This window comes from Amphibalanus amphitrite, unplaced genomic scaffold (genome assembly GCF_019059575.1).
Source record: "Amphibalanus amphitrite isolate SeventyFive unplaced genomic scaffold, NRLGWU_Aamphi_draft 000549F_arrow, whole genome shotgun sequence".
NCBI classification, from domain to species: Eukaryota; Metazoa; Arthropoda; class Thecostraca; order Balanomorpha; family Balanidae; genus Amphibalanus; species Amphibalanus amphitrite.
Genome location: NW_024882043.1, coordinates 339,509 through 364,081, shown reverse-complemented (window position 1 = coordinate 364,081; position 24,573 = coordinate 339,509). Strand labels below are relative to the sequence as shown.

General features: G+C 48.4%; 1 protein-coding gene across 1 annotated transcript in view; it reads right to left on the bottom strand.

The window, feature by feature from the left end:
- The window catches only part of LOC122393704 (solute carrier family 12 member 9-like), a 332,365-nt gene that overhangs the window by 99,404 nt on the left and 208,388 nt on the right, over positions 1–24,573 (bottom strand). The window contains exons 8-9 of the mRNA XM_043389950.1: positions 20,895–20,984; positions 3,829–4,036 (exon numbers count right to left, since the gene is read on the bottom strand). Of these exons, the coding sequence (XP_043245885.1) occupies positions 3,829–4,036; positions 20,895–20,984 (298 nt within the window). The remainder of the gene's footprint in view (positions 1–3,828; positions 4,037–20,894; positions 20,985–24,573) is intronic.

Below are 24,573 nucleotides of genomic sequence, written 5' to 3'. Positions count from 1 at the left end.
GTGCGGAGCCATGACGGTACATGACGTCTGGGAACACCGTATAACACGAAAAGGTCGAGAGCGCTACACAAAGGCGGCCGCCATACTCAGGCGCTCAGCACAGAACCCTCTGTGCCTATGCATAGCAAACGGGTATGGGGCCCTTACAGCTGATCCCGTATTGGCCGGCAAGAGCCCTCAGGGCCGGCCAGGTCCCTCAGAACCTGGCGTGAGGCCCTTCTGGAGATAAGTGTGGCTACACACGAGCCCATGGGGTGTTCTCACAAGCCCTGTGGTCTCCTTTCCAGTTGAAGCGTAGCCAGCGCGGGCCCTCTGCCGCCAATTGGCACCGCAGGGCCTCTCGGGCCCGAGGGGACCCTAAACCCTATAACGGACACGTGCCCCCTCGCCCCTGGCCATACCATTAAATCCGAGTGATCACGGGTCGTTCAGGTAATCAGGGGCCTCTCAGGTGACCAGGGGCCTTTCAATTGACCAGGGGTCTTTCAATTGACCAGGGACCCACCAGGTGACCAGGGGACCCTCTGATAACCAGGGGACGGTTATACCAGGGCTCCAAGGGTAACTAAGGGCCTTTATGTGACTGCAAGGGCCCTTCATACATATAACCAGGTACGGGGACCCGCAATTGCTACTGTATGTACAGCGACCCTGAGTATGTTGTCCCAGCACCCTCACAGGGAACAACGATAAGCTGTCAGAGGACACGCACAGAAAACCTCAGCTGCTCTTGTACAGGGACGGGCAATCGATATCAATGTTATCACTTGTTACTGGACAGGATAGACGGTTAGACTTAGACTAGACTAGACAGGGGCTCTCAGACTTGGGGTTCGTGTACTGTAGCAACTGCGGGTCCCCGTACCTACTCCCCGGGTAAACATGGGCCCTTCAGGTGACCAGGGTTTCTTCAGAACACTGGCCAGGGGATCAGGGGCCCCTCAGGTGGTAGCTAGGGGCCCCTTAGATAACTAGGGGCCCATCAGGTAACCAGGGGCCCCTCATATACCAATTGGCCCCACTGGTAACCAGGGGCCTCTCAGATAATCAGGGGCTCTCAGACAATCTAGGGCCCCTTAGGTAAGCAGGGGCCCCTCAGGTAAGCAGGGCCCTCAGGAAACCAGGGGCCCCTCAGGTAACCATGGTCCCTCAGGTAACCAGGGCCCCCGTAACCAGGGGCCCCTCAGGAAACTAGGAGTCTTTCAGATAACCAGGGACCAATCAGGTAGCCAGGCCCCCTCGGATAACCAAGGGCCCCTCAGATAACCAGGGGCCCCTCAGATAACCAGGGGCCCCTCAGATAACCAGGGACCCTCAGATGATCAGGGGGACCCTCAGGTAACCAGGGCGCCCCTCAGGGCCCCATGGCCCCCTTGGGTACGTCACTGCACTCAAGTGACCCAAAGGGCCCAATTGCATGTTTGATGCCAAAGGGGGAGGCCATGGCCTCTTGGCCTCCCCCTGGATACGCCACTGGTTATATTGCATTACATTTTTTTAACTTCGGTTTGTAACGGTGAGTTTGATGGCCTATATATAACTCAAGAACGGGTTAGGCAACCAAGAAACGGTAAACAACACTAAGCTTGCGAAGAAGCAAAAAGTAATATTACTATTTAAAAATTCCAAAGAGAAATTTTCATTGTTGAACAAAAACCTTTATCTTTTTTCATTTGCCTCTAATGACTTTTGGGACAAAATTTTTTCACATTTTTTTTCAAAATAAACTTCAATTCATTGCAAATCGACATGCAAAAAATTAGACGGGGGGTTCTTTCTATAAGTTCCTCATTTTCCCGCAAACAAAATGGGTTTTGGAGGGGTTAATACGAACCCCGCACGCCGTTTCGATTCTAATAGAGCTAGAGCCTCGCGGAAAAAACGAGCGTGTGTGCCGTTACAAGTCGCAGCGATTGGTACCCGATTTTAACCCGCGCACCGACGGGGGTCTGCGCCAACTTCGCAGCGACGAGGGGGGGGGGGCGGATGACCGCCCCCCTGAGATCTCGAGAACGAAGCAAGATAACGACAAGCGGTAAACGGCATCGGATACGCACGGTCAACATCTACAATTTTTACTAAGGTCATTTTCAGGTCAGGTCAAAGATGACGTCACAGGGGTCGGAAAAGTCAAAATGGCGGCGCTAGATATGGAGAGAGTTTTTCTCGAATCACTTTCGAATTAGTCAAGATAGGAACAAACTAAGGGCATCATCGTGATCCTCTCGTCAATCCGCATCGAATGATATATATGTTGACCTCGAAAGGTCAAGGTCAAAGGTTGACCTCAGGTCACGTGACCTCGAGGTCATCATGTATATCATTCGATGCGTCTTGACGAGCTGAACACAATGAGACCATCCACGCGGCTTTATCTTGCTCCTGTACGGAGTTATTGGCCAAAAACCTTTGGTGACCTTTGATGACGTCACATGACCTCACAGCTGCCCAACAGCAAAACAGACCTCAAGGTAGTGAAGGTTGATCGTATATGAAGTCATGTATGGTATATGGGGCCATTCCGACCCGTTTTAGTGGTAAAAATAGGGATTTGATTTTTCCCCCATTGACTTAAAATGGGGAGGTCGCGAAATTGACCTGACCTTAGGTCACCGATATCAAAATTCCGAGATATACAAATTGTAGCTACTGATGACCTAATCACATCCTGCGACTTTCAAAGGCCTCCGACATCTACTGTAGCTCTGGCACGGTAACAAAGTTGCAAAAAAGTGACTTGAGGTTGGGTCATTCAAAGTGACCTGGTGACCTGACCTTAAAAGGTAGGAGGTTCAAACTTGCACACCATGTGTAAAATTGATGAAGGAATAGTCGTACCAAGCGCCGCGGTTTTCCCGCTATTCGCGAAAAACCTCAGGGGGGGGGCGGATATCCGCCCCCCGTCGGTGCGCGGGTTAAGGCCTCAGGTTAACCGGTAGCGTCTGGTTGTCCGGTGCCGTCCGACCTTCCCCAGTCAGTGGCTCCTCCCTGGACCCGCCACCCGCCAGACCCCTGGCCCGTCCGACCTTCCCCAGTCAGTGGCTCCTCCCTGGACCCGCCACCCGCCAGACCCCTGGTCAGACCCCTGGTCCGTCCGACCTTCCCCAGTCAGTGGCTCCTCCCTGGACCCGCCACCCGCCAGACCCCTGGTCAGACCCCTGGCCCGTCCGACCTTCCCCAGTCAGTGGCTCCTCCCTGGACCCGCCACCCGCCAGACCCCTGGTCAGACCCCTGGCCCGTCCGACCTTCCCCAGTCAGTGGCTCCTCCCTGGACCCGCTACCCGCCAGACCCCTGGTCCGTCCGACCTTCCCCAGTCAGTGGCTCCTCCCTGGACCCGCCAGACCCCTGGCCAGACCCCTGGTCCGTCCGACCTTCCCCAGTCAGTGGCTCCTCCCTGGACCCGCCACCCGCCAGACCCCTGGCCCGTCCGACCTTCCCCAGTCAGTGGCTCCTCCCTGGACCCGCTACCCGCCAGACCCCTGGTCCGTCCGACCTTCCCCAGTCAGTGGCTCCTCCCTGGACCCGCCACCCGCCAGACCCCTGGTCCGTCCGACCTTCCCCAGTCAGTGGCTCCTCCCTGGACCCGCCACCCGCCAGACCCCTGGTCCGTCCGACCTTCCCCAGTCAGTGGCTCCTCCCTGGACCCGCCACCCGCCAGACCCCTGGCCCGTCCGACCTTCCCCAGTCAGTGGCTCCTCCCTGGACCCGCCACCCGCCAGACCCCTGGTCAGACCCCTGGCCCGTCCGACCTTCCCCAGTCAGTGGCTCCTCCCTGGACCCGCCACCCGCCAGACCCCTGGCGCAAGGCATGGTGCTCGTCTACTCACCGGAAGTTGGGCGCAGAAGCCCACTCCAGTCCTAGTGTGGCCAGGTGTACGGAAAAGTAGGACAGCAGGAAGAATATGGACGTGAAGCGGGCGATCTGGTTGAGCGAGCCCACCAGCAGCACCAGCTGCACGCCCACAAAGCAAACGGTGAGCGCGCCCAGCGGGTTAGCGCGCCACGTGGTAGCCACCACCAGCCTCTGCAGGTCACCTGCAACACAGCGCGGTCACAGCAGCATCAGCCACGGGCGGCAGTTCAGCGGATCGGGCCGAGCCAACGCCCAGCGCGCGCTAGGATTGACCAGCAGCCGGGGCCACCGAGTCGGCACACCGCCGGCTCTCGTACACACAGTTCAGCGGATCGGGCCGAGCCAACGCACAGCGCGCGCTAGGATTGACCAGCAGCCGGGGCCACCGAGTCGGCACACCGCCGGCTCTCGTACACACAGGCTGCTTCATAACTACTGTTACAAGAGTTACAATGTAGAATTGGCATACTTAGGTGTATTTTCTTACAAAATCAAGCACAATTGGCATGAGCAAAAAATTATTTTTCCGGTCAGCATTTTGAAAGCCTACTTTACAATTCCAGTACAGAAAAGAACGATTCAAGTCCGGCCTGAGCCTGCAATCATTTCGGAAGTATGAATCAGAGACCATGTAACAAACTTGCTAATGGAGGGGCCCTTTGAAAGCGTCTGTCAGAGGCAGATCCATGATTTCCATAAGGTGGGGGCACTGTAGAGGTCTGCACCGGCCGGCTGCAGCCGCGGCTGGCTACATCCCCACGGCTGTGTGGGGGGGGGGGGGGGGCGGCTGCAAATATCTCCAAAAGCATGGCTACGGCTGTGGCCACGGCCGTGAGATTTTAAGCTCCATCTTAAAAACTGAAATATAAAAATTTTTGACGCTTAAATTTACAATCTGATTAGCAGTCTAACCTGTGAAAATCATGCTTAAGGATGCCCAGTAACATTGGAAGTGGTGAAGCCTATGCAAACCTGTAATGGTTTTATCATTTGCCATAATAGATACAGGGTGTTTCACTAAAAGTGTCAAAAAGTAAAAGGTCATAATGCACATAATAACAAGGCTTTCTTAGGACTTTTCACATCATTTCATCCGCAATTGTTGAACATTTGAATATATAAAGACGATATCAACGTCACTCAAACTTATCCTACATATCCGCCCCGCCCCTTCTTTTGATGCACCGTTTCGGCACGTGTCCGGAGGTGCCTCACAGTCCGTTTTTTATCTTCAGCGTCCAGAGACCATTCTTATAAAGAAAAAGGACGGAGGGACGGAAGGAAAAAAGAGAACTCAATGAATAAAACGATTCCGTTATTTCTGGGTATTATAAAGGTTCCGTCCCTCTACCACTACCCCTTCGTTGTTTTGCTAGGATGCGTTTTTCGTCTAAATGATCAAGAGCTTTAGTAAATGAAATAAGAATTACTTACTGTAATATTTTCTTATAAATTTCGTCACAAAGAATGCAATTAGACTGAGAAAAATATTGTGTGATCGCTAAATAGATAGGTATAACAAAATGAGAACCTGCAATGAGTTGGGGTCCTATTTGAATTCTTATGGGACCGGGGGCTGTTGTCTGCTACGATGGCTACGATCAAGGATGATATAGATAGGCGATGTCTATACTGCCTTGGTTGAGGTATGTATGTTGAGGTATAATATGTTATAGTCTTTCCTGCTAGGCTGAAGCCTGAAACCCACCAAAGATTGTTTTTACATATAAATGTGGTAATACCTATGTCCTACTCAGCGATAGGGTGTCTTATCAGCGGTAAGGGAACTTACTGTATGCCTGGCCTATTCAAATACATTAGCCAGAGGGGTGTGGTAATAACTGGTGTAAGCAAATTGACCACGGTCAAAAATGCATTACCAGAATGCACTTAAGCCAACATTTTGGGATGGTCTCGTTCCTATGTCGGCTAAGAGCTTCGGTCCAGAAAATAAATTTATCGTTGGCATACAGTAAAATACATACCAAACTCGGCCGGTGATAAATTGTCAAGACCTCAGTCCTTACTGATTTTTGAACTCGGCCTTCGGCCTCGTTCAAAAATCCAGTAAGGACCTCGGTCTTGAAAATTTATTTACACCGGCCTCGTTCAGTATTATATAAACGCAGACACTCTTAGCGTGGCGGCTCGGGACAGGCGGTAGAGATAAAAGGGGAGGTGATACTAATAAGCCATCTTATCAGCTAGGGGGCCCGGGACGACGCGGCGCGCGGTGAACGCGCGGCGGCTCGGGATGAAAATGAGGGAGAGAGGGAGGGAGTAGGTAGAGAGAGACGAGTGGTGCAGGTCAGGGGGCGTCGAAGTCTAGTAGGAAAATCTGGCAATCTCCGGCGTGACGTAACGTCGGGGATGACCGACGGCACCTTGCACTGAAAGATGCGGAAGAACGGCTATTTTTGAGAAAAAAAAAATGATTAAACCTTCTTTTGTGCTGTTATTTTTTTTCTAAGATAGTCCGTTACCCATGATCAGGTAACCAGGAGTGCCCACTCTCACAGTCCCGGCGACCCACAGAGACCTTACTTTAACACCAGGTAACATAATAAATTGATCAAGTCGCGGCACTCCCTGCTAAGAAGTGGAAAATATAAACCAGTAGGGGAAGCGGGGGTAGCACCGCAATGTGGGCAACACCGCCATCCCCTCTATCGGCAAAACTCTGAATGGCAAATGTTAACACCCGCCATTTCGGTGTCCGAACGGAAGCGGGGCGCCGCGTGAGGTAGGTTTCGCTAAGATTTATTTGATTTTAAGATCGCAATAGCCCATTTTGTGAATTTCTAACTATCGTTGTAATCATTTGGCATGTTTTAGCAGCAAGTAGGTGGTCATTTCAAGTCAAAATATCTCGATTTTTACGTTGAATTTGAGGGCATGAAGTGCTCTTCGTTGAGAAAGGAATAACAGAAGAATCGCGTCCCGGCTTGTTTTCCCGTCGGGACGTTGTCGGTCCATGACTGTGTGTGGGGTAACACCGCCATGCTCGGCGGTGCTACCCCCAGGGGTGGCAAAATGGATAAAGCCGCAATGAAGACTCACTCAGCTTGGAGAAGAGCTTTAGTTAGGCCGCAAACGTCGTCTGGGGCGTTCCACGACAAATCGACAAATAAAAAATTAAATTTGCACCCTCATATTTTATTCTTCGTTGAAAACTGGTGTAAGGGGTTGTGATGAGCGGGGAAGCCAGCTGTGGCAAGGATTTTTTTCTTCGAACAACGGTTTCCGAGATATAGCCTCGGGCAATTCCTGGAGTTCGCGCTGCAGCCCTATGTTTGGCGGCCTATAACTCAGAAACTATTGGTTTTTTACGATAAAAACTTCATATGGTTCAACTCACAATCAACCAACAAACATTTTGGCTATCTCGGATTTTCAATTTTTGAAAATTTTGATCACGTGACTTTTTGTCCTATTTTTCGAAGAGTGACCTTGATATTTTCCCCACTGAAAGTTGCAATTTTGTCTGATGACGATTAAAGCCTTATCAATTGTCATTCATATGCGATAATAAAAAAGTGGTTATCGCCCTGCGTTGACCTCAGGTCAGGTCATTTTTATGACCTGTTCATTATTACGAGCGGGAGCGACAGCGAGGTCTCGAGAATAAAGCAAGATAGCGACAAGCGGTAAACGGTAAAGGGTACACACGGATAAGGTCTATAATTTTTACTGAGGTCATTTTCAGGTCAAGTCAAAGATGACGTCACAGGAGCTAAAAGGAAGTCAAAATAGCGGCACTATACATATACATGAAGTTTTTCTCGAATAACTTTCAAGGTATCCCAGCTAGGAACAAACTAATAGCACCATCGTGATCCTCTCGTCGATCCGCATCGAAACATATGTATGTTGACCTCGAAAGATCGAAAGGTCAAAAGTTGACCGTAGATCACGTGACCTAAGGTCAACTTTTGACCTTTCGACCTTTCGAGGTCAACATACATATGTTTCGATGCGGATGGACGAGAGGATCACGATGGTGCTATTAGTTTGTTCCTAGCTGGGATACCTTGAAAGTTATTCGAGAAAAACTTCATATATATGTATAGTACCGCTATTTGGACTTCCTTTTAGCTCCTGTGACGTCATCTTTGACCTGACCTGAAAATGACCTCAGTAAAAATTATAGACCTTATCCGTGTGTACCCTTTACCGTTTACCGCTTGTCGCTATCTTGCTTTATTCTCGAGATCTCGCTGTCGCTCCAGCTCGTAAAAATGGACAGGTCATAAAAACGACCTGACCTGAGGTCAACGCAGGGCGATAACCACTTTTTTTATTATCGCATATGAATGACAATTGATAAGGCTTTAATCGTCATCAGACAAAATTGCAACTTTCAGTGGGGAAAATATCAAGGTCACTCTTCGAAAAATAGGACAAAAGGTCACGTGATCAAAATTTTCAAAAATTGAAAATCCGAGATAGCCAAAATGTTTGTTGGTTGATTTTGAGTTGAACCATATGAAGTTTTTATCGTAAAAAACCAATAGTTTCTGAGTTATAGGCCGCCAAACATAGGGCTGCAGCGCGAACTCCAAGAATTGCCCGAGGCTATATCTCGGAAACCGTTGTTCGAAGAAAAAAATCCTTGCCACAGCTGGCTTCCCCGCCCATCACAACCCATTAGACCAATTTTGAGCAAAAAATAAAATATGAGGGTGCAGGGCACTTGTCGATTTGTCGTGGAACGCCCCGTCTGTTTTTTAACCTCACGTTCGACGTCACTGGATGTTTCGAAATAAATGTGAATTTGCCAGGCTTTCTATGCATATCGTCCGCACCGAACAGTCTGATCTGTGACAAACTAACAACCAACTCTTGTGTGGCTTATATGAGTATGAGTTACTATTTCAGACAGCAGTAACGCTACCAAGGACGGCTGTCACCGTAAGGCCGATCTGTGGATAACACCGTCATCGGTGGCGGTGCTACCCGCACATTTTTGGAGGACGAAAAATGCAGGACTTGTTTTCAATGTCTGTGTAAAGTAGCGAAATTTTATAATGGAGCGCTGGAAACTTTGCCAACATGTAGGAAAACATCCCTACTTTCACATGAATGCAAAAGAGCTTCGTTTTTACTACGCATATCAGCTCGGTGAGCAGAAATGCTTAAGGTGGCGGTGCTCCCCCCGCTTCCCCTATAGCGCCTTTTGGGGCGACTAACGGAGCGAGCGAGGGGGTGAGTCTTGCACGTGCGAAATTTCGAGGGGGTACCTCCAACTGACTTGGGCACGGCACCCTACTGACCGGTTTCTAGCGATGTGCCAAATTTGAGCACAATCGGCCCAGCCGTTCTCGAGATCTGGGAGCGGCACCCTGCACGTGCGCACGTGCAAAATGGGTCCCAACTGACTTGTGCACGGCACCCTACTAACTGGTCCCTAACCGTGTACCAAATTTGAGCGCCATCGGTCCAGCCGTTCTCGAGATCTGGAAACGACCCCTGCACGTGCGCACGTGCAGCAGCACCCCAACTCTGGCACATGGATATGCAGTGCCTAGTGGGTGCCTACCTACATGCCAACTTTCAGCGCAATCGGTCAAGTAGTTACCGAGATATTGCAACAATTACAAAACTGACACCTCTTCGTTTTGCACGTGGCACGTGCATAAGGGGTTACCTATATGCATCGGGAATAGTCCAATACTTGGTAGAAGGAATGAAGCTACCCTAAAAAATTACCGCGTGTAAATCGGTCAAGTGGTTGCTGAGATATAAGCCTCGCAAAAGCGTCCGCACGGCCGGCCGGCGGGCCGGCCGGCCGCGTTTACTCAGAAATTTCCGTTAATCTAAGGAAAGACTTCGCTCGCTTCGCTCGCTCCGTAATAAAATATAACGCATGCAATACTACTAAAAAATGTTAGTAAGTACCTACGCCAAAAAGGAGGAAAGTAGTCATTGCCGAGTGAAGCAAAATGACTGCCCACTATACCAACACAAGCAACTATCATTTATACCAGTGTTAGTAATTAACGCAATACGCATTCATACTCAGGTGGGGAAAAGCATGCCTGGTCATGTTCTTGCAAGGTCTTTTAATTCGTTAAGTGCTTGCTGAATGTAAGGCATTTATTTAAACGTTTAATTGTTTTTTGAATGACCTCCTTACAAAATTATACTTTTCATTCATGTATTTTTGTTTTAGATGAATTTTCGGCCACGGGCCATGATCACATCAATGCCAAATATAAGAATATTGGAAGACAAAATACAAATTAGGTACAAGTCGAATCATCGTCAGTTTCTATCTTTCTACTTTTCGCGTGATAAGAATGACAGGCACTTTCACACTTGGTAATGGGTACACTCAAGTAATCGTTACACTCGCACATATCTGCATGGAAACATGAAAAAACACACTTAACCTCATCCTATCACTATAAAGGTAACACTTTGCTTTCCATGATACACATTTGGCACAAAATACTTAGGTATGAATTACTGACTTATGAATGTGCGTAGGCATGATGTCTGCGGCGAGTGATAACAGCTACAAAATGTGCCAAGAAGATATGTTTCGGTTGAGAATCGGTCTGTGTTTGCGAATTTGGATAGATTCACATATTTTTCTGTGTGGATGGTCACTTGTCTTTTGCAGGATTTCTACCGATAAAGGTGTGTTCCCTGAAGTGTCAAGACACTCCTGATGAGTGGCGGTAAAATGATCTCCGATGGGCGATCATTTATAATGATCCGATGGGCGATCATTATATGTAGGTAGGTATAATGTTTGTCGCTATGAGGTTGATTATTCTTATTATTGTTTTGATTGTTCATTAATTGTTCATATTTATCTTAAGTGTTGTATGAATCAACAAAGTGTCTGCGTATCACCTTCTTTATTATTTGTTTTGAAGATGGAATATGATTAATAGTTGTGAAAAGAGGTGCAACAATGCTATTCCACAATCTAGGACCTAGAAATCTGATAGTAAATAGTCTGCAGTTGCGATTAGAGAAGGGCTGGTTGAAGTGAGTGGTACGCCTGGTGCCGGCATGGTTTTCGGGACTCAAATCAAACAGGTTGTTAATTGTTTCTGGAAGTTGTTCTTTAATGAATTTGTGCATAACAAGAAGCATATGAGATCTCGCTATATCAGTTATCCTTAAAAGTTATATTTTTTAAATAGGCACAGAGCTCTGAGGTGGGCAAACACGTTCAATTAGTCTGACAGCTCTCTTTTGTAATATGATGAGTTTTTCTAACTGAGCATGGTAATTATTTCCCCATACGATACAGCAATAGTTAAGATATGGAAGAATTAGGGCATTATACAAAAGGAGGGTCGTTCTCTTATCAATATAGAAGCGTACTCTTGCCATTATTCCGATGTTCCTCCTAACGATATTTGATGTAAAGTCTATATATTTTGTGAACTTCAATGACTTATCGATGAAGACTCCTAAATATTTGATAAGCTCTTTCTCATTAATTTCAGTTGAATCAAGTACTACGTTTACTTTTAGCCCTGAAGACTGAGTTGCATAATGCTGTGTGAAAGTTTTTGTGCCGTTTAGAGAAAGGAAGTTTGCATGAAACCAGTTACTGACTTTTTGTAGTAACTTCATTTACAGTTCTTTGTAGGCTATGTATGCATTTATCTTTAAATATGATTGCAGTGTCATCTGCATAGGAGAGGCAAGTTACGTCAGGACTGATGTTTGGTAAATCATTTATATATAATATAAATAACAGAGGACCCAAGATCGATCCCTGTGGAACTCCCATAGTAACATTTTTGACAGATGAGTATGCTTTTCTTATTTTCACACATTGCTTCCTTTCTTGCAAGTATGAAGATAATATTTGTTGTGATTTGTGTCTTATACCATACCTTTGTAGTTTTTGTAGTAGCAAATCAATGTGCACCGTATCAAAAGCTTTTCATACATCTAGAAATAAGCCGAGCGCAAAGTTGCCCTCTTCAAAGGCTTTAGTAATTATATCTTGTAGAAGAAGAATCGGCATATAAGTTGACTTTCCTTTTTGAAAACCAAATTGATTACAGTGAATAATGTTGCTTCGGTTAAGATGCTCAATGAGCCTTCGGTATATTTGTTTTTCAAGAATTTTTGAAATAAAGGGTAAAATGCTAATTGGTCTATAATTACCCACTTGCTTTTTATCGCCATCCTTAAATATTGGTTTGATGATTGCCACTTTTAGGGGTGATGGAAATTCAGCTTTGCTTAAACAGGTGTTCAAGAAGTAAAGTAAAGGATTTAGTATGGCCTTTTTTTCTTTTTTTTTCATCATCATTTATTACGACAAACCACATTTTACATGATCTCATGTCACAAACGCACGACGTTCCAGCGCCCTCAAAAAGCTCCTGGCCCCTGTCTTCCGCTCACTCCGCACCAAACTAGCCAACATAATATAAACATCCATAACAAAATAGCATTTGCCTACGAGCTGACCTCATGGCCCCATACCGGACTGGACACCGGACCGATTCCTTCTACGCACCGGTCTCTCTCGCACGCGCTCTCTGACTGACCACATACTCTTTAACAACAACGAAACAGTGACAAAAGCATGGATATGACAAATCATAAACCCAGAGATGAAGATCTAAACAACATAGTTAGCAGAAACACTGACACAATCGTCCGTAGTGCGTGGCGGCGACGGCGGCGCCGCCGGCGGCGGCAGCTGCCCGGCCGACCAGACGACGGGCGCGGCGGCGGCAGCGCACACGGGACCTTCATGCGGTCACCTGTTTAATCAAATATCGGGACTGCATGCCCTGCCCCGCCCAGCAAACCGACGAAGCTCGCTGCACATGGCTGTAGTAGGTATTCCAATTTTATTTTGTGTTTCTGCGATATGTGTAGTGTGCTGACTTTTGATTATAAGTCACCGATGATTATTTAGTATGGCCTTGTATGAAGCTTTAAACAATTTAGAGTTAATGTTGTCGATACCAGCACCGACATTTTTCAGTTTATTAACTATATCGATAAGTTCTTGTTCATTTGTAAGAGTCAAATCCATTTCTTCATGCACGAATGGTACTTCGCTCAGTGGGTCAAATGGTGAAGGTGGGTATCCTTTTCCTTAAAGTTTCACCTATCTCGGAAAAGAATTTGTTGAAGGTTTCTGCAATATTTTGATCATCAGTTACTGTTTTGTCATTGCCATCTGAAACTTTATGTGTTACTAGAGGTACAGGTTTGCGCGATAACTGTATGTTTTGATTAATTATATGTGACGGATGCATTAGTTTGGGTGAGTAGCTTGTATTTTAGCTGTATTATTTGGGTAGATTTGGGTAGCTGTTTTTAATATAATAGCGATAGTTGCGGAGTGTCCAAGTCAGGGGCCCGGGAACGATTTTCGAGTTGGGGGGGCGAGCCTAAAATACCTGACATGATGCATATGAAGCAGTGGCGTAGTTAGGGGTCTAAGGGGACACGTACCCCCCCCCCCCTCCCCACCCCCCACCCATCGGGTTCAAAGGGACCCTCGGGTCCGAGAGGCCCTGCGGCGCCATTTGACCGCGCGCTGAGGGTTAACAACGATGGCCACATTTCGACTCAGAAGGGCCCCATAGGTCTCGTTACAGCACCTCATGGGCCCTAAATAACCACACTAAGATCTCCACAAGGGCCCCACGCCGGCTTCTGAGGGAATCTTGCAGATTTTAAGGGCCCCTCGGTGGTCTCCAAAGGCCCGTTACTGGGCTCTGAGAGTTCTTACCGGACTATGAGGGGCCAGTTCTAGGGGCATTCCCCGCCTGTGATGGTCACACACTTATTTTTCCGAGGGTCCCATAACGGCAACTAAGGGGGCCCTCATCGGCGACTATGAGGGCCCACACCAGTGTCTCTCAGCGTTTCACACCCCCAACTCTGAGTGCCTATTAAAGCCCTATATCGGCGGTTCTGACTTCTGAGGACCCAACTGTCAACACCTGCGCATCTAAAGGCCACCCACTGGAAACTTTTGAGGGCCCACACCGGTGACTCTGAGCCCTGAGGGCCCCACCGGTGTCTGACAGACCCCACAAGACTTCTTCTGCCGGCCTAAGGGCCCCGTGCCGGTCACTGAGAACCCCCTGTTGGCTTGTAGAGGGTTCGCGTCAGCAGCTGTAAAGACCCCACACCCGTCTGTAACGGCTCCACACCAGCGTCTATATGAGGGCCCAGAGCAACGCCTGTAAGGACCCTCACCGGCGCCTCTGAGAGAATCACACTAGCACCTCTGAGCGCCCGAACCGGCATCTGCATGGCGGTCCCATACCAGGGCCTCTAAAGGCCCCTTACCGGCGGCTATGAGGGCCCTATACGCCGGTGATTCTGAGGGTGCTACCGATAACCGAAGGCATCACACAAGCCCTTAGTGTCGCTGAGCTTTAATCCCATAGGTACCGGCCTTTCGAGGGCTCCACGTCAGTGCACTCATTGCTCCACACCCCTCCCTCACACCCGGAGCGGGTAAACTGTGTTATACCTATATTATAGCAACGCTTTTACCACCGTTGTACGCTATGTATTTCTCGAAGTTGAATCAGCATGGTCTAGTATAAAATCTGGCCTGCCGAACTCATGGCCAAGGCCAGGCCCAAACCAAACCAATAGCAGATGTTGTGAAATCGGTACTGTAAGTGTAGTCTGTATCAGCAGAAACCATTCAGATGGCTAGGAAAATGCCGTGTGATGATGTTTAGATGTATAAAGAAAATAAGAAGGAAAGAAGTCCGGAAAAGGGAGGAAAGATCCTTTCACGCTGCCTCAATGTTGAGGGGGCGCCGCCCCCTCGGCTCTCAAGTTGGGGGGGGGGGGCAAGCGCCCCCGCTGCCCCCCCTGTTCCCGGGTCTATGGTCCAAGTCTTTTGTATGTTAGGCCCTTTTTTTAACTCAACCCTACCCCTACCCTACCCCTACCCTACCCTACCCTACCCCTACCCCTACCCTACTCCTACACTACACTACACTACACTACACTACACTACACTACACTACACTACCCTACCCTACCCTACCCTACCCTACCCTACCCTACCCTACCCTACCCTACCCTACCCTACCCTACCCTACCCTACCCTACCCTACCCTACCCTACACTACCAGCGACAGTCCAAGTTTCAGCTAAATCGGCCCAGAAACGGCTGAGATGTTGCAAAAATAAATTAATTGTATTTTCTGGTGAATCCCCTTGGCCAGCGGTGCCTTGTGTCGGCCTTCATTGTCAAAGGTCAATGCCGGGTCTGTTTCCACTCAGTTTTTTAAGCGAGCAACTGAGCCTAAAGCACGTGCCCTCTGCTCGGCGCCGGTCGCGGCCCCACCACGTGCACACCGCTGAACGCACCCGCTCGAAAAGTTGACACGACAAATGAGTGCACGCGTCCGACTTGTAGCGAAAATTTCACCCCCGTAGCCCTCACCGTTCCCGAGAAATAGCGTGTTTTTGCCAATTCTAATGTTAACCCTATGGGCACGCGAGCACGCGCCGCGGGCGCACCCCCGGCCCCATCATGTCCAAAATTTAATACGAGCTACGTGTAAAGGTGGCCCACATCGCTGTAAAATTTCACGGCCGTAGGTCAACAGACGCCGCCGCAATAAGCGCCACAAAGTGCGTACGTCGCACACGGCGTGGGCGTGGGCGGCGGGGTACTTTTTAGGATTTATAATATAGACTAGAGGTACAGGTTTGCGCGATAACTGTATGTTTTGATTAATTATATGTGACGGAAGCATTAGTTTGGGTGAGAAGCTTGTATTTTAGCTGTATTATTTGGGTAGATTTGGGTAGCTGTTTTTAATATAATAGCGATAGTTGCGGAGTGTCCAAGTCTTTTGTATGTTACACCCTTTTTTTTAACTCAACCCTACCCCTACCCTACCCCTACCCTACTCCTACACTACACTACACTACACTACACTACACTACACTACCCTACCCTACCCTACCCTACCCTACCCTACCCTACCCTACCCTACCCTACCCTACCCTACCCTACCCTACACTACCAGCGACAGTCCAAGTTTCAGCTAAATGGGCCCAGAAACGGCTGAGATGTTGCAAAAATAAATTAATTGTATTTACTGGCAAATCCTCTTGGCGAGCGGTGCCTTGTGTCGGCCTTCGTTGTCAAAGGTCAATGACCTGCCGGCCCACTCAGTTTTTTTTTTAAGCGAACAACTGAGCCTAAAGCACGTGCCCTCTGCTCGGCGCCGGTCGCGGCCCCACCACGTGCACACCGCTGAACGCACCCGCTCGAAAAGTTGATACGACAAATGGGTGCACGCATCCGACTTGCAGTGAAAATTTCACCCCCGTAGCCCTTACCGTTCCCGAGCAATAGCGTGTTTTTGCCGATTCTAATGTTAACCCTATGGGCACGCGAGCACGCGCCGCGGGCGCACCCCCGGCCCCATCATGTCCAAAATTTAATACGAGCTACGTGTAAAGGTGGCCCACATCTCTGTAAAATTTCACGGCCGTAGGTCAACAGACGCCGCCGCAATAAGCGCTACAAAGTGACTACGTCGCACACGGCGTGGGCGGGGTACTTTTTAGGATTTACTAGAGGTACAGGTTTACGCGATAACTGTATGTTTTGATATGTATGATAAACGGATGCATTAGTTTGGGTGTAGAAACTTGCATTTTTATTGGTATTATTTGTGTAGAACTGGGTAACTGCTTTTAATTGAACTATAAAGTATGATGGTGATGCATGCGAGTTGTTCGAGCCCTTAATAAGTTAGGATGTTACTCAATTCAACCCTACCCTACCCTACCCTACCCTACCCCTAACCTACCCTACCCTACCCCTACCCTACCCTACCCTAACCCTACCCTACCCTACCCCTACCCTACCCTGCCCCTACCTCTACCCCTACACTACCCTACCTTACCATACCCTACCCTACCCTACCCTACCCTACCCTACCCTACCCCTACCCTACTGTACCCTACCCTACCCTACTCTACCCCTACCCTACCCTACCCTACCCTACCCTACCCTACCCTACCCTACCCTACCGTTACACTACCCTACCCTTCCCCCTTACACTACCCTACCTTACCCTACCCTACCTACCCCTACCCCTACTCCTACCCTACCCTACTCCTAACTTACCCTACCCTACCCTACCCTACCCTACCATACCCTACCCTACCCTACCCTACCCTACCCTACCCTACCCTACCTTACCTTACCCTACCCTACCCTACCCTACCCTAACCTACCCTACCATACCCTACCCTACCCTTACACTACCCTACCCTACCCTTACCCTACCCTACCCTACCCTACCCCTACCCTACACTACCCTAACCTACCCTACCCTACCCTACCCTACCCTACCCCACCCTACCTCTACACTACCCTACCCTACCCTACCCTACCCTACAATTCCCTACCCTCAGTGTCCCAAAATTGAGTTTTGTCTTGGGTGTCAGAGGGGAAAATTATCCACCAAAAAGAGGGGAGAGTGGAAAACTGCTGATTCGATTTAGATCCAAAAAGAGTGAGAAACAACAAAAAGCATGCATTTTATTCTAAAGTGTAGGATGTTTGATGCTAAACCGGGCATCCACACAACTGCTCTTTCTATAGGTAAAAAATATAGGTTTCTACTTTCTTGGTTGGGAGTGGAAAATTGTTCTTAAAAATTGGTGTTGAGAGTGGAAAATGAATTTCTTTTGGATGTCGTTTCCCACCCAAATCGACCAATTTTGGGACATTGCCTACCCTACCCTACCCTACCCTACCCTACCCTACAATCCCCTACCTAACCCTACCCTACCCTACCCTACCCTACCCTACCCTACCCTACCTTACCCTACCCTACCCTACCCTACCCTACCCTACCCTACCCTACCCTACCCTACCCTACCCTACCCTACCCTACCCTACCCTACCCTACCAGCGACAGTCCAAGTTTCAGCTAAATCGGCCCAGAAACGGCTGAGATGTTGCAAAAATAAATTAATTGTATTTTCTGGTGAATCCCCTTGGCCAGCGGTGCCTTGTGTCGGCCTTCGTTGTCAAAGGTCAATGACCTGCCGGCCCACTCAGTTTTTTAAGCGAACAACTGAGCCTAAAGCACGTGCCCTCTTGCTCGGCGCCGGTCGCGGCCCCACCACGTGCACACCGCTGAACCCACCCCCTCGAAAATTTAATACGACAAATGAGTGCACGTGTCCGACTTGCAGTGAAAGTTTCACCCCCGTAGCCCTTACCGTTCCCGAGCAATAGCGTGTTTTTGCCGATTCTAATGTTAACCCTATGGGCACGCGAGCACGCGCCAAGGGCGCACCCCCGGCCGCATCATGTCCAAAAGTTAATACGACCTACGTGTAAAGGTGGCCCACATCGCTGTAAAATTTCACGGCCGTAGGTCAACGGACGCCGCCGCAATAAGCGCTACAAAGTGACTACGTCGCACACGGCGTGGGCGGGGTACTTTTTAGGATTTATAATATAGATGACACATAAAAGCTTATCAGCATGTTCCTCATCATGTGATTAAGTCCGTGGTCGAAAATAGCCGAGCACCTTCTAATTTCCAACCATCGACCTTATAAGCAAAGGATGTAAGCGTACCCGGCAGTTGCTGGGGTATTTCGCCACACACCATTTGCTGGGAGGGGGGGGGGCGTTAAACGCCCCCAGCCGATAACTCGAGAACCAATGGGCGCAGCGAAACGCACGAGGCAGCAAACGAAAGAACGCGACGAGACGCTTCAGATGAGTTCTTTAAAGTTGAATTTCGAGGTCACAGGTCGGGTCAAGGTCAGGTCAAACACCTGAAATCGGGCTTTCAGTAGCATGGACTTCAGGACTTCGCAATGGGCGCCTCTCGTCATAAACTCTGTCAAAACGGTGCACGATCCATCATATAAGGCCCACAACAGTGTCAGCTCCATGTAGGGGTCAGTCAAGCATAGGTCAGGGTCAAGGTCAGGTCAACCGGGTAGGCACATATCCCCGAAAATCAAAACTGATATTCGCAGCCTGTGACACATGATTTATGGGTAATTTGGGGCGTAGAACACGATGGTGACATTCATTTTATCATATATGTACGTGTTTGGCTCAAAACGTTCAATTTAAGAAATGCGTGTATCGTATCATGGTCGTTAAGTAGTTAGTCACGAGAAATTGCCAAGATTCAGTTCAAGATTTTGGAAAATGCGGAACGATAATCAATAATCGAAGATAACCATTTGATTGTTCATGGTATTGACAGTCTAATGGCGTTTACGGCATGTCTGTATGTCTATTCTGTGATTTTATATGATTTTTTGAACACATGCCGTTTTTGGTCGAAAACTCAGAAATCATGACGTCACTAACATCTCGATATCTCAAAAATTTTCCGACCGATTTTTTTGAAACTTTGTCACAATAAACTTCAATCAATTCCCTACAGTTACCCAAAATTTGGCGCGCCTGTGGCGCGCCGTTTTTATGCTATCGCCCGGCGAAAAAAAGTGGGGGCGTTTAACGCCTCCCCCAGCAACTCGCGGGTTTTAAGGGCGACTTTCCGTCAAGGGCGGATCCAGGGGGGGGGGGCCAACGGGGCCATGCCCCCCCCCAATACGGTCAAAGGGGGTGCATACTATCTTTTGCCCCCCCCCCCCAAGACATAAGTCAAGAAAACTAAAAAAATAAACATTCTCAAAGTTCCTATGCTGAAAAACTGAAATATTGCTTTGATGATTGAGTGACCTTGGGGCAAACGTGAAAAACTCTGCCTGCCAGAGTCAAAATGGCCTGTGCCGGCGAGGGTTAACATGTAGGAGAAATCGACATGATATCATTTTTTTTTTAAATAAATTTAGTCCGAACCTTTTGATGGGAAGGATTCACAAGGCCAGAGCCACCGCTAAGCGAAGCTTGTTGCGGTGATCCTGCCCTCTACCCTCCGATCGCGCAATTCCAGTTCTATGGCAGAATTTAGAGTCCAACTCCAAAGTTTAACGTGCGCACATAGCCGCGCACGGCCGGTCCCTCACTGACTTAAACTGGCTACGGCCTGCCACCAACCGCAACCATACCAGTCAGGAGGCTCATAAACATCGAGTGCCCCTCGCGCTTCGCACCCGGACTCTTATGTTATGACCGGCACGCGAGCTCCCACCTCGCGGAGCCCAACGCTCTACCGACTGAGCCACGGGACCGGCTCGGTCGGTTCCGGAAGTTGAGGTTAAAAGTTAAAATTGTCAGGCCCAGGCCACCAGTTCAGTCCAACTGACCTCACCTCGAAAAGAAAAACTTAAAATGTTCGGCTATAGCTACACCGAGAAACGTTCAGCGATTGATATGAATATACATAACATGCTATTTCTTAAGTGGTTAAGCACTGTCAGGTACTTGGTATTCCTCACTTACCACTCATGGGGTCACTGGCGGGCTCCTCGGGGCCTACACCATTCTCCGGGAGCCCTTAGGCGGGCTCCTTATGCATAGCGACACACAGTTTTTGGAGCTGAGTTCGAATTTAGAAACCATTTCAACATTTACGAAGTAGCTTTGGTGTTTTCGTAACATCTTATGAAGCTGTCAGAGGCGGTTGAAACGTAAATCTCTAGCTGGATCAGGGGCGAAACGGCAAAAGTGGGTCCAACGGACCCCCCCCCCCCCCCCCCCTTATGCGTTCGAGGCTGGCAAAACACCGATACGGGCGAGGGTTAAGGCTGAAACAGAATTTTCCCGCATTGGGGAAATCGCAAGCAAGAGCCTATTCAAATACATTACAGTTCTGCCCGCATCAATCGCACACGGGAGGAGGGACGATTGATGCCAGCCTGCTTTCATGTATTTGAATAGGCTCTCGCATGCGAGTTCCTGACTGCGGAAAGAGTCTGTTTCGGGCTTTACTGGTTACAATTATGAAATTATGAAACTGACAGTGCTATCCAGTTGACTGGAAAGTAAAATAAAATAAAAAACCCTATGCAGTGCCAGTAGGAGGGCGGCCGGGAGCAGCCAGACAGGGCCGGCCGGTCAGCGTGGGCTGCACTGTTCCCCCGGCCCGGCCCATCACCTACCCCAAAGGCGGTCCTTGACGAGGGCGTCCAGCACGCGACTGGCTCCCATCAGATTGCTGAGGCTTGCCGACACGGTCGCCAGGATGATGCCTGGAACGGTAGGGGCGGTCGTCAGCACGCCGACATTGGGTAGGGCGAGGCGTCAGCACACCCACATTGGGTCACAGCAGTAGCTGGATGATGCCTGGAGGGGTAGGGGTAGGTATTTGTAATGAGATAACATTTTTCTCCACCGGGCTTTGCATAAAAATGTTGAACACACTCTGGACTTCACTGGCCCACATGGTCCCCAGCGACAGGTGTTCCTCTCCCGACTCGTCCTTTCACTCTCCCACGCTACGTGCGAAACAGCAAAGAAATTCCGCCCCAAGGGCGCAGTAAATGGAGCGGCACAAACGACGCAGCCCGCAGATTGGAGGCGATCGGCGCGGCAGAAGAGACTGTAACGAGTGTCTATAACCAGACTAACGGCCATTCAAGATGCTGCCAGTAGCAGATGCGGATCAGTTTGACCTTCTAGGTAGAGTTCTGCACGGCCGTAATTTTCCACAGCCTAGCCGCCCCGCAGCCGTGGCTCCACAGCCACAGCCGCCCACAGCCGTGGCAAACTGTGGGCAGCCAGCCGTCAGCCGGCCGTGGATACTTTTAACGAAATGCAACCAAATAGTATATAGACAAGATATCTTGGCTCGCTACGCGTCGCGTTGGCCATAAAATGATTAAGGAGAAAATTTGGGACCAATTGGTGTTAGTCCCGTGTTGATCGGACGTCTAGAAGCGTAGATATTCGCGAAAAACTTGTTGAACTTGCCAGAATACCTGCCAGCTTGCTGTATCACCTGCTACTTGGTAATGTACTGAAAACTTGCTAATGTACTGAAATGCTGCCAAAGTACTTGGCATTTGCTTGCCTAAATACCGTTAAGAACTTGTTCTAAAATACTTGGTATTTACTTGCCTAAATACCGCGAAAAACTTGTTACTTTCTGACGTGTAAATCAGACAACCAATGATTCTTTAAATCTGCCTTGGTCTCAGATCGACTTGCTGAAATTTCAAGGAAATGCTTGCAATTTAAGTCGAGTTTGCTTCTAATTTGAAATGTGTTTCACCTACCTATGATTGCCCACTCGTTTTTCGCGTCCTACCTATGCTGCATTTACACTATCATTTTCCGAGCCGGTGGGTGGTTATAATGGATTACCCTGCACGGTGAACAGCTTGCGAGTTTTACAGCGGTGCGATTGCTGGGGCTTATCGCTGACTGAAAAGGGTAAATACAGTAAATACAAATGGCTGTGTTGGATCCCTTTGCTATTCGCCCTCATTCGCCGCTAAAATTCTGGCTTTACCCTCATTCTTATTCAAGTTATTCAACTTTTCTTAGATTCGCATGGTTAGTGACGACGCGCGTGGCGATATCCCTCTGGCGGCAGCAGGTGGAACTACCGCGCACGGCGGCTCTGGCCGGCCGACTGCGCAGGTGGCAGCACCTGCCCCGACTGGGCATTTACATACGGCGGCCCCGGCCGGCCGCCGACTACCGGGAGCTCCGGAACGGCGGTAGCCCGCTCATCTTCGCACGCGCATTCAGCGGCGGCTTGTCGATTTTTCGAGTGTCGGCTGCCGATCTCCCGAGAGCCGGCCAGCCTTGCGGCCACCTGTCAGCCGCCGCTCGGCTCTGTGTTAAAGGAAATAGTTCACTTTCACGAAATTATTTTTTTTGCAACGGATTTATGATTTTTTATGTTCAAAATAATCAGCAAAGAAAATAAAACCTTTTTATAACAAAATATTATTTTCTATATTTTGATATAGGAAGAACTTTTCAGTTTCTGTAAGGCACACGCGATCCAGTATGAAAAGAGCATGGGTCCCGAAAATTCTTCAGAAACAGAGAAATTATCGCAGCCACCGGCATTTGGGCGATCTGCTCGATCTGATAATGTTCCCCTGAATGTCCTAATTGATCAGTACGAGAATTTCTCTAGAGTTCTCGTAGATAATTTCTCTAGTTTCTGAAGAATTTTCGGGACCCATGCTCTTTTCATACTGGATGGAAATATATGCAAGGCACACATCCTCAACGCAAGACACCTTTTTCGGGACGAGAAATAGAATATCTTTGCCTAGGGTGATCGTTGGGCTGTAAAAGCTCCTGATTTATGCTCGTCTCAGCCCAAGCTACGGAACTGCTATTCCAGTTCAAAACCCATGTTAAAAAGTGAACTATTTCCTTTAAGCACATGGGGACGGCGAATTTCTCCCGGAGGGAAGCACCTCGCTCACAAAAGCACGTGAATTAGCCGCATTCCTGTGTCTGAAGCCAATGCTTAAGAGATATGTTGGTGCGGGGTTATCTCGCAGGCCCTAAGAGAAAAAGCTCGCTGCAAAAACTGAGCACTTCAAAAAACCCGCAAACCCACGCAAATAGAATAGTTATATAAGCTGTTTTTAGTTAAAACATATAGACAAAAGAAGCACAATGCAAATGGCTACAGATTCTCAGGCTCATGAAGCATACCACCTACACAAGCTTACAAGGGGTTAAGAAGATTAAATAGGTAGGTACACTCGGGGGCAGATTGATGTTCTACAACTCTTTATCCACCGGGTTCCTACATCAGTTGGTGACCTACCAGGGAAATAAGCTAAAATTAGAGCGCCCTTTTTTATTGCTCCTGCCCCATGTTGAAGAGATACCCCTAAAAGCGTGATCTTTAATAGGTCCTTACTCCTTACGCAGCAAGGCAGAACCTTTCAGACCGGTGGATGGTATCAATAGAAAGAGAATGCGTCAAATAATTACATCAACCAATTAAAATAAAATTAAAATGTTTAATAAGCGAGGAAATTAGTCTCAAACATAAGCTAAGTATTGCTCCTACCTCGGCGACGATCATTGTCAGTGTCCCAAAATTGTGTTTTGGTTTGGGTGTCAGAGGCAAAATTCCTCTCCAAAAAGAGGGATAAGAGTGGAAAATTACCCAGTCAGATACGGCCCAAAATGAGTGGAAAAGAGATCAATGGCATACATTTCTATATAATGAGGTAAAATGTACCTAATATGTAAAATGACCAATGCAGATGCTTATTCTCAGTAAAGCTGGGAGTGGAAAATTGCTCTTAGATATTACAGATGAGAGTGCAAAATGATTTTTATCTGGATGTCGTTTCCCACCCAAATCGAAATATTTTGGGACACTGATCATTGTGATACCGTGGGGCTGGTCGATTGTTCGCTAGGTTATTCGTTTAGGTCGGTGTGAGAGGGCTGTCCTACTCCTTCCCTTTGAGAGCAGATCCCGCGGTTTCGTTTCTACTCGGTCATTAGGTCAGGGCTTCAGGTATAGCAGGACACAGGTAATTGGTTAGGCGACCAACAGTCAGACGTCTTCATTCACAGCCTTACCGCCTGACGGTGAGTTCGAGTTGTGAATTTATAATTTTGCGCTTTAAAGGGACCCTCCCACCTTAAAAAAGTTAATGAATTGGCATAAAAGTGGTGTACCGTGAATCAGAAAGAGCGAAAATGAACATCTACCAAATTTCACCGAAAAATATTCACCCGTTTTTGAAATATAAGACTTTTATTTTATAACGCGCGGTCAATGGGCTTGATGACGTCATCAGAGTCCGTTAGTGTTAAGAGATAGGGACTACGCTGGTCCCACCCTGC